Here is an 11,367-nt window from a genome sequence, read left to right as displayed (position 1 = left end):
ATAAAAGAATAGTCTCTTACACCACCCCGTGACTCAAAGGTTGCTTAAAAATTGGACACTGGGCATCCATGGTGGTGAGAGAAGATAGCAAGCACAAGGGTAAAGGAGGGAGGGGTTGTGGAATCAAATGTTTCATACAATCATTACAAACATTTTTCAGGTTTGGTTACAAAGTAAATAGGGGATACAACATCTTGTATAAAACATGGAATCATACAAACATGAGAGTTGCAACAGTACACAATGCAACTTGCCATAGACACCACCCCATGATTCTTCAGGAGTGGTAACATGAATATTACATAATGAATAGAAGAGAGAAAAGAGACAACCGTACATTTGACAATAACCACTAATAATAAATAAACAATTAACAGATTGTTTCCTTTAGTCGTGAGCTTCCTAATAAACATCCACCCTTCACCCCCCCACCCACCTCCCGCTCACCTGGGAGGGGGGGGCGAAGGCATCAGCTCCCCTTGAGCTTTTGTTCTGGCCAGCAGTTAACTAATTTCTCTAATCTGACTGTGGGTAATCCATTCATCAAATCTCGTGGAATACCCTTTCTCCAGCCCAGAGTCCAAAGTCCATTGCGTTTATGATCAATGCATCGTGTCCCCGTTTTTACTGGGGATGAAACCTTTTTGGTTCCAATAAGTCTTGGGCTAGGTGGCCTGGAGGCAAGGCTGGCTACTGCAAGCCTTACTCCTCTTGGCTCAAATTTACTGGAGGTAGAAACCACCGGCCCATATTTTCTTCCATAGTTAATTAATTCTTGGGCAACCTCTCCCCAAGTCCACACTTTGGATCCTGACTGGTGGTTAGGGGTTACAGATCCCTCCAATGCTGCCCAGGCTCTCTCTCCCTGAGACATGGCTTGTATCTTTCCTTGGAGTTGTATACCTATAGGTTTTAACGATTCAGGAAGTCCCCTAATTAGAGGTGTCAATCTCTCCGGATTAACAGGTAACATCATGGGTGATTCATGATGTGGCTGCAACTTTCTATCATACATCATTTGGAGACAAGCAGCTTTCTGAACATTCTCCACTAACTGGTCGATAGTTCCAGTAATAGCAAGAGGGTCCCCCCTTTCTAAAGGGTTGAGACCCCCTGCCCAATAGGCAGCCCTCTGTGTTAAGGACCAGGGAGCACGATTATTGCCAGTGGTTAAAAATACTCCTGGTCCCCAGTAACCTTCAGCTTCTTTCTCTGTTAGTAGGATCTGGTCTCCGCCAGTGAGACTAACTCTCCAGACGTATTCTGTTTCAGACTCCTTTGGGGAGCGGCTGAAATCCTTTTTCAGTTTGGCCAGTTCAGTGGCCGAAAAGGGAATTTCCTTAACATTCATTTGAGGATCTAGATCCTCACTGTTATCGAAAGTATATTCAGTTTTTATCAAAGGACGAATGTGGGCTGGAGAGGCCTCTAATTTATCTAGCCTTTCCTTCACCTCTTGTAATTTCCCTTGAGGATAAACTTTTTCTTGAGGTGCACTGTGGATAACAGTGTCACCGGTGTCCTTACACGTTATCAGCTCCTTAAAAGCTGTTTGCAACAAAACCGAATTATGTTTTTCTCTTTCTAATTGATCCTCAAGACTCATTATTTGGCTTCTCAGAGATTTTACCAATTCTTGCGTCACCTTTAACCGATTCCTGTAATGCTTGAATAGTCTGGGTTTCCGTAGAGTTCTTTTCCTCTCGGAACTCCACAGCTGCTTTTAAAGCAGCACCGAGTACTGCACAAATAAAAGATTTCCCTTTTCCGGCCCGAGTACGAGCCTCATTTTGTAAAACACGAATACGGTCTGAAACACTTTGCAAATTATACCAGTTCTGTCGTGCCCAATCCACCCCTGATACAGAAGGCCGAGCACCATGCTTTTCTAAAAGGTCAAATAATACATCTTCACTTTTCATACTGGCCATACTGTTGCTCATTTCTAAATACGCAGAAAGATATACACTGAGAGAGGAGGAGGTACTCCTATTCAAAAGTACAAATAACTCCTTATCGCCTCTCCCACGGAGGCACACCACACCTAAAGAAATGTAAATGTTCCGATTGCGCCTCTCTTTGTTGAGGAAAGCACAAGGACAAAGAGACTAAACCAACTTCAAATCGCTCCTAACTTCCCTGCGAAGCCACACAAAAAACTGCAAACACCACACCAAAGCAAGGCACACTTCGGTTTCAAAATCCGCAGTTAATTTTAAGCTAACACAACACTTTCTAGGTTTCAACAAAGTGAATAAACTTCTTGGAGAGGCGCACACGTTTTTTAAGTCAAAAAACGTGTATCACTTCCTTACTTCCAAGAGGCGCACAAGAAAGAGGTTCAAATTTCACACTTAAGTTGCAAGATCCTTAAGTCACAAAATGCAGAGAGGTCTTCCCGAGGAGGCACACACGTATTAAATGCAATTAGACAAGATTCATACGTCCTCGAGAGGTGCATACATAAAACAATTTTCAGCAAAGTGAGTAAACTTCTTGGAGAGGCGCACAAGTTTTTTAAGTCAAAAAACGTGTATCTTACTTCCCCAAGAGGCGCACACGTAGAGGGGTTCCTTAAACCACAAAATGCAGAGAGATCTTCCCGAGGAGGCACACACGTATTAAATAAATGCAATTAGACAAAATTTATACATCCTCGAGAGGTACACACATAAATAGTAAAGTTTCAGAGTATGAAGCGATCTTCCTGGAGAGGTGCTCACGTCTAAGTTATCAAAAAGTATCGCTTCTTGCAACTCCAGGAGGTACACACAGAAAGTTTCAGACTATTATCTGGAAGGACAACACTCTCACGGCGGGTATCCTGCTTCGACTACGCCATAAAAAAATGTCTCGCTCCAATTTATAGGAGGGAGAAGAGGTTCTTTGAAATATGTATGCCCGGCGTGAGATTAAGAAACAGCGGTTCAAATGTTGGTCCGACCAGTTTATTATAAATGTTAATAAGGGAGATGGGGAAAGGGGAGGACGGACGCTATTAAGGATTGGGGTGATGGGGAAGGGAAGGCGAGCGATAGAAAAGATAGAAAGTGGCAAGAATTGCGTAAAGCGGGGATAGTCACCACCAGGATCCGGCAGCAGTCCCGTTGCACGATGTTCCGACGGTCCGAGGCCGAAGGGCAGGAGCAGCGAGGCCGGTCTTGGGCAACGAGAGGGTGCAGGTCGGGGAGGAAGCAGCAGGTCTCAGGTAGCAGGCCCAGGGAAGTCCGTCAGCAAACGGTCCGTAGAGGAGGATCGGAAGGCAGGAAGCTCGTGTCGTGGTGAGAGATCAGTCTCCACGTAGAGATCCGTCTACACATAGCCGTGGTTGTTGGACCCTCTTTTATCCTCCATCTTCTGCTGCCTACGTGACATTCCTGGGTGCTTGAGCAAGAGTCATGTGCATACCTCCTGAGATGGCCATTTTCCTTGAGATAAGTCCCCACAAAAAGACCGTTTCCCGGCCATTAGCGGCAGCTTATCTCTCTCTCGATGCCCCTGGCCTTGTCCATCTGTGCTCCTTAAAGGATTTCACAATCCTTAGCCAGGACCTGTCCATCAGTGTCCTCAAGACAAAAGATTTCTCTGCCTTTGCCCAGGACTTGCCTGGACTTGTTCCTCAGCAAACTTTGAGTCAATGATATAAAAGAATAGTCTCTTACATGGGCCCACCAAGCCAGAAATAATTCACACTTGTGTTGCCAGTCCAAGTCTATTTGAGCCACCTCAATTTTGGCAGCTTGATCTACCTGATGGTTATTTTGTTGTTCTTCAGTAGCCCAACTCTTGTGCACATGAGCATCTACATGGCGTACCTTTACCACCATCTTCTTTATTTGGGCAGCAATGTCTTTCCACAGTTCAGCAGACCAAATAGGTTTACCCCTTCTTTGCCAGTTGTTTTGCTCTCACTGCTGTAACCACCTCCATAAGGCATTTGCCACCATCCATGAATCAGTATAAAGATAAAGCACTGGCCACCTCTCCCGTTCAGCAACATCTAAGGCCAGCTGGACAGCCTTTACCTCTGCAAATTGGCTTGATTCTCCTTTTTGTTCAGTGGCCTCTGCAACTTGTCACACGGGGCTCCACACAGCAGCTTTCCATCTGTGATGCTTCCCCACAATACAACACGATCCATCTGTGAACAGGGCAAATTTCTTTTCATTTTCTGGTAGTTCATTGTATGGTGGGGCCTCTTTAGCACGCGATACCTCCTCTCCTGGTGATGTTCCAAACTTTTTACCTTCAGGCCAGTCCATGATCACCTCTAGGATTCCCGGAAGACTGAGGGTCCCCATCCGAGCTCGTTGTGTAATCAATGCAATCCACTTGCTCCAAGTGGTATCAGTAGCATGATGTGTAGAGGGAACCTTTCCCTTGAACATCCAGTTCAGCGCTGGCAGTCGAGGTGCCAGGAGGAGCTGCATCTCACATACCAACTACTTAGGAAGCAGCCCGAACTCCCTCATATGCAGCTAAGATCTCCTTTTCAGTTGGAGTGTAGCACTCTTCAGACGCCCTATGCGCTTAACTGCAGAATCCCAGGGGTCGGCCTTGGGTCTCCACTGAGGCTCTTTGCCACAAACTCCAAGTAGGACCTTTCTCTCCAGCAGCAGTGTAGAGGATGTTCTTTACATCCTGTCCCATCCATACTGGCCCCAGGGCCACGGCACAGGCTATTTCCTGTTTAATCTGCTCAAAAGCCTGCTGCTGTTCAGGACCCCATGTAAAATCATTCTTCATCCGCATCACCTGATAAAGGGTGCTTACAATGAGGCTGTAGTTTGGAACATGCATTCTCCAAAAGCCCACTACAACCAGAAAATATTGTGTGTCTTTCTGTTATTAGTGGGCAGAGCCCACTCTCATAAAATGAAAGAGAACATTTCTGAAACCGAAAGGCCTACTTGAATCAAGGCGCACAGCTTAGAAACACACTCACCCCTTTGCATGGCTACCAGAGAGAGAACGAGTGAGCCCGATCACGTAATTCAAATCCCGTGACTTCCGTGTCATCTCTTCCTTCTCTGACCGTGAGGTCCTCTGGGATACGTAGTTCTTCTCTACTGAGAAGCAGCTATCTGGAAGGTTGTCAGTCTTGTACATGATGTTATGATGTGGAATACCAATAGCGAAATTACAAAACCATGACAACTGGGTTCCCCACAACTGTAACACTTCATTTTTTGAGCTGTTCCTGCATCGAGTCGGACTGCCAGCGTGTCTGCTAGCAAAGCATTTTATGCCTTTTTGTGCCTACATCTTGACAGGCTTTAGTCATGTCAGGAATGTATGGATCTGCATTCATTAAGGATTGTAAAACCTTTTGACAGTCCGCATTTGCATTTTCTATGGCTAATTGCTTAAGCAAAGCATCCTGGGCGGCTTGATTTTCTACTTGTCTCTCTAGTGTATTTTGTAAACAGTCAAGAAATTTAATGTAGGGCTCGACAGCCTCCTGCTTAATTGATGTAAATGAGGCATTAGATGAATTAGTATCAGGTATCTGACAGATAGCACGCAACACCGAAGTGTTAACTTGTTCAAGGCATTGCCTATCCATCTGTGCCTGGGCCTCAGGTGTTGCCTGGACCTCTTCCCCCATGAGTTCATCAATGCCATTATGATTAAAGTTATTCAAATTATTCATAGCCTGGATGGTAGTCTGTTCTCGGTAGTCAATCATGAACACAGTGTATTGCATGGGAGACAGGATTGTTCATAACAGAACTTTCCAATCATGAGTGGTCATAACATAACTGTCACCAATTGCAACCAAAAGATTATATGTAAAGGCAGACTGAATTCCATAATCTCTCCCTCACTTCCTTAGCTCCTTTACTGCCTCATAAGGCAGGGATTCCCACGGGGGGGGAGGGGGGCTGATTTGCATGATACAACACAGGAAAGGCTTGCAACGCATCAGCATCACCCTGTAATATTCCTTCTTTTCTGCACTGCTCTAAAGCACCATGGTACACTGTATGTGGGAATCAAATGTTTCTGCATTAGAACGTGATAAGAATTTTTTTTTTCATGGTCTCCGCTGCCATAGTTCTTTTTGGGAGTCTTTCTACTTTACTTGGGGGGGGGGGGGTCTCTGATAGTTTGCATCTCTTATCCTCTAATGAATCCACGCGTCTTCACAGAAGTAATCACAGAAGTACTTCACAGAAGTAACTGAGCTCCTGATCTCAGTTGTGTAAGAAAGTGTAATTGTTAATGGTACATGGAAGTGCAATTGTTAAAGGTACATGGAAGTGTAATTGACGGTACAAATAGTGGAATAAAAAATAAAAAAAAAAAAGCCTACAACAAAGAAAAGCCAGCAAAAGGGTTAGGGTTAAGGAAAACAGTGAGTTTGGGATATTAGAGTTTGTGCCAGCACGAGAACACATCCCCCGCGCAACTTGGAGTGAGCGAAGGAGCGGGGGGCCAGAGACTCCTCCTGTAACTGTAAAGGGCGTATTACTTGTGAATGGGAATGGGACGGGATATTGGAAGTGTGAAAAGCCTTCATCTGCAGCGATGTAAGGAAACCCGATATCCCAGTGTTAGCACTGGAAGACTGGGGAAGGGAGGGGGTGAAACTGAAATATAATGTTAGTAATTTCTGTAATGATGAAAGTTTAGAAAGTGAAAAGGGTTTGCGAAAGACACAGGCTGAGGAAGGCAAAGTTGAGCAAGGTTTAACAGGGATGCCCTTACTGAGAAGAGAGGTGAGGGATCTGGAAAAATTGATTGAGAAACAGAGATAGCAAGGAAGTAAGGAAATTGGGAAGAACAATAGCAACTGTTGCTGCACTAGAACAGGGCCAGAGGACCCAAAGATTCCCTCAGGGAAGAGGTAAGGGGGAGCCTGGAAGGGCTCAGGGAGAGTTCCACCCCCACTGGACTGAAAACAGACGGGGAAGCAGGGTAAAGAGGTTTATTTTCTGATACGGGTGCCTCTTACTCTGTGCTACATCAAGAATTATTACCCGTAGATGATTTTTGTAATAGTTGTAGAAGCTACTGGCAAGACAAGCTTACTTTTTGGAGATCAATCAAGTACATGCTAGGAGAACAAGTAGGAATACATGAATTCTTGTAGCCATCCAAAACCATCACTTGCACATGACGTATTAGAACAGTTGAATGTAGAGATTAAATTCAGTAAAGAAAATTGGAGCTAAGTGCCAAGCAAGACCAATTGACTGAAAATTTTAAGTCTGGCTTTAACACAAACTGGGAAAAGCAATGTTGTACCCCTAGAAGTTACATAAATCCTAAATCAGGTATACACAAGATTGCAGGCATCAGGAATGCCTGGCAGAGCCAAAAATGCAGCTCAATAGAAGTTAAGTTAAAGATGGGAGCCAGCCCAGTCAGGGTAAAGCAATGCCCTTTGAGGATATGAGATTGTAGGAGGATAAAAGAAATAACAAATAACTTTTTGGATTTTGGATTATTAATTGGATAGGAATCCAAATACAGCACCCCAATCTTGCTAATGAAAATTGGATAGCAAAAGCTATGATTTGGTACAAGATTTGGGGACAATGATTGAAGATATACAACCCATGGTGGCAAATCCATACACTTTATTAACCAAGTTAAGGAATGAGTAGGTGGGGTTTGCTGTTCTGGATTTGAAGGACACCTTTTTCTGCCTGGTTTTGCCAAAGAAAGTCTAAAATTATTTGCCTTTGAATAGGAAAACCCCAATATGGGGAGGAAAAAAAAAAATCAGTTAATCTGGACAGTGTTACCCAGGGTTGTGAGATCAGCCCAATGATTTCTGAGAACTGGTCAGCTCATGAGCCTGAGACTTGGGTTCCTCCATCCCAAGGTAGAACTTTACTGCAGTACATGGATGCCACAGTAACAAAAGAGGATTGTGTACAATGGACGGGGAGTTTGCTGAATTTCTTGGTTTCAATGGTTATCAAGTTTCTCAGCAGAAAGCTCAACTGATCAAAGAGAAGGAAGGAAGCAATTTGCAAAAGGCCCAGAACACCGACGCAGAGCTACCTCCAAACCAGCAGCATGCGACTGCATGGAGACTGACTGTGCCAGTCAACCAGACCTACAGGAAGAACCACTGGATGATGCAGAGGATTCCTGGATTCATCAATGGAAGAAGTTTTGTGAGACAAGGAAACTGTAAGGCAGGATATGCAGTAACTGCTACTGACAAGGTAATTGAAGCAAAACCATTACCTGTGGGGACTTCCACTCAGAAGGCTGAAATAACTGCCTTGACAAGAACCTTAAATATATGGACAGATGCTAAATACGCTTTTGGGTGGTACGCACGCGTGGTACCATCTGGAAAGAGCAAGGATATCTTACACACAAGGAAAACAAATTCAGCATGATGTAAATTTACTAAAGAGAGTGACTGTTATACATTGTAAAGGACATCAGAAGAGTGACACTGTACAGGAAACTGGAAATATGATGGTGGATCAGGTGGCAAAACAGGCAGCTGAAGGAAAAGAAATTGGTGAACTGGCTTTAATTCCAGACTATAAACTTAAAATCTCTGAACCAGAGTCAAAACCTATGAGGTATTCTAGAGAGGATAGGAATCTAATTAATGATTCAGAAAGGAAGACAGCAAGCTGACAGATGGGTACACGCCCAGATGGACACATTGTTGTGCCCTTTAGTATTTTATGGAAATTGGTTCCAAGGGAACATAATAAAACATACTGGGGGAACAGACACTACAAAGTAATGATTTGATCCTAGTACCAGGAACAGGGTACAAGTGGGGCCAATTGGGAAAGGGAACCTTCCAGGGCAACAATGGCAAATTGATTCTTTTTTTTTTTTTAAACTGCCAGGAAAAAGGAGGTTTTTGTTATATGCTAATTCTAACCAATACCTTTTCAGGATGGCCAAAAGCATTCCCTTGCAGGACCAATAAAGTCAAAGGAATAACTAAGGTATTGTTGCAGGAGATTATCCCAAGGTTGGGGGTTCCTGAAACAACATCCTCCAACCTGGGAACTCACTTAATTGCAAAGATTGTCCAACAGGTCAGTAAGCTATTGGGAATAGACTGGCAATTGCACATACCACACAGACCACAGGCAAGTGGTCAGGTGGAAAAGATGAACCACCTAATTTAATCACAGGTTGTAAAACTGGACCAGGAAGCGAGACTATCCTAGCCACAGTTGATGCCTTTGGCTCTCTTTAGGGCCAGAATGAAACCTAGGGCCAAAGAGGGGTTAAGTCCTTTCAAAATACTGTACAAAAGGCCTTATATTGCACAAATGGGGATCTCTACCCAGATAGGGAATGAAATACTAACTATGTGTCTACAGAAATAGCTTTGTGTCGACAGTTTATGAGCTGGTCCAGCCCGGTTCCGTGACTAGTGCGGCAGGGGGATTTTTTTTGCAAAATCCACACCTCCAGAAAATGGAAACAGGGGACCCCCCACAAAAAAGAATAATTAAAAAAAACAGCGGCAACGATCTGAGGAGAAACAAACTAATTTACTAAATATAGTATCGGAATGCGCGATAACACACTATAATACAATATAATTCAATACAACTGTTAATAAAATCAAATATAATTGAGAGAAGGATTGTCCGAGAGCTAAAGGCCTTACACTAATACTGAAGCCTTGCGTGCAGTTGGGAGCAGCAGCGAGACAATCCGAAAGCAAGCACGACGAGACGAGAAGAAGAAAGACAACCAGGTCAGGTGACCTACAGGCCTTATATCTGTTCCCCTGAGCAGGAATGATAACAGTACTCGAACAGTCTTCTGGGGAACGTAGTTCTTCTCTTCTGGACAAGTACCTGGAACTAGAGCATTTGCTCTTTAACTCCCAGTACACTGCATGATGTTATGATGTGGAATACAGATAAACAAAAATCATAAAACCATGACATTCCACCCCTTATTCTACATCACTACCTCATGCTCAATATATACAAACAAACATAATTACAATCAATTATCAAACACTGAACACATGTAAGATTCCTGGATGGCTGTGGTTCCCCATGCATGCTCGTTGCGTAATCAGCGCAATCCACTTGCTCCAAGTGGCATCAGTAGCATGATGGGTGGAGGGAACCTTTCCCTTGAACATCCAATTCAACACTGGCAATCGAGGTGCTAGAAGGAGCTGCGTTTCAGTACCAACTACTTCAGAAGCAGCTCGAACCCCCTCATATGCAGCTATGATCTCCTTTTCAGTTGGAGTGTAGTGCTCTTCAGACCCCCTGTAGGCCCGACTCCAGAATCCCAGGGGTCGGCCTCGGGTCTCCCCTGAGGTTCTTTGCCACAAACTCCAGGTGGGACCTTTCTCTCCAGCAGCAGTGTAGAAGATGTTCCTTACATCCTGTCCCGTCCATACTGGCCCCAGGGCCACGGCACAGGCTATCTCTTGTTTGATCTGCTCAAAAGCCTGCTGCTGTTCAGGACCCCACATGAAATTATTCTTCTTCCGAGTCACTTGATAAAGGGGGCTTACAAGGATGCTACAGTTTGGAACATGCATTCTCCAAATGCTCACTACGCCCAGAAAGGACTGTCTTTTTCTTATTAGTGGGTGGAGACATGGCAGTGATTTTGTCAATCACATCTGCTGGGATGTGCGGATGTCCATCTTGCCACTTTATACCTAGGAACTGAATCTCTTGTGCACGTCCTTTCACTTTGCTTCACTTAATAGAGAAACCAACACTAAGAAGGATCTGGATTACTTGCTCTCCTTTCTCAAAAACTTCCCTTGCTGTATTGCCCCACACAGTAATGTCGTCAATGTACTGTAAGTGCTCAGGAGCATCTCCCTGTTCCAGTGCAGCTTGAATCAACCCATGGCAAATTGTTGGGCTGTGTTTCCCCCCTGGGGCAAACAATTCCTGGTATACTGAACGCCCCTCCAGGTGAAAGCAAACTGTGGCCTACATTCCGTGGCCAATGGAATGGAAAAGAAAGCATTAGCAATGTCAGTGGTGGCATACCACTTGGCTGCTTTTGACTGCAATTCACATTGGAGTACTAGCATGTCTGGCACAGCAGCACTCAGTGGGGGTGTGACTTCATTCAGGCCGTGGTAGTCTACCGTCAGCCTCCATTCTCCACTGGCTTTATGCACTGGCCATATGGGGCTGTTAAAAGGTGAGTGAGTTTTGCTGATCACTCCCTGACTCTCTAGTTGGCGAATCAACTTCAGAATGGGGAGCAAGGAATCCCTGTTGGTGCAGTGCAGCTGTCTATGTACTGTTTTTGTAGCAATCGGTACCTGTTGCTTTTTCACTTGTGGTAACCCCACAGCAGACGGATCTTCTGACAGAGCAGGCAAAACAGACAGATGCTTAACACCTTCTGTGTCTACAGCAGCTATTCCAA

At 44.5% G+C, this 11,367-nt stretch overlaps 1 protein-coding gene across 1 annotated transcript; it reads right to left on the bottom strand.

Moving 5' to 3' along the window:
- Positions 1 to 310: 310 nt before the first annotated feature.
- On the bottom strand, positions 311 to 2,840 carry LOC100857299. The gene has a single exon (XM_004949296.5). It carries the CDS (start codon positions 1,604 to 1,606, stop codon positions 470 to 472), a length of 1,137 nt encoding a protein of 378 aa, XP_004949353.3. The 5' UTR covers positions 1,607 to 2,840; the 3' UTR covers positions 311 to 469.
- Positions 2,841 to 11,367: the final 8,527 nt, after the last annotated feature.

The sequence above is a fragment of the Gallus gallus genome, chromosome W (genome assembly GCF_016699485.2).
Source record: "Gallus gallus isolate bGalGal1 chromosome W, bGalGal1.mat.broiler.GRCg7b, whole genome shotgun sequence".
Lineage (NCBI taxonomy): Eukaryota > Metazoa > Chordata > Aves > Galliformes > Phasianidae > Gallus > Gallus gallus.
This window is presented reverse-complemented; position numbering and strand designations above follow the sequence as displayed.

What these genes read in the sequence shown, in the direction of transcription:
- LOC100857299 (XM_004949296.5), bottom strand. Translation starts at nt 1,606, where the DNA reads ATGAGTCTTGAGGATCAATTAGAAAGAGAAAAACATAATTCGGTTTTG.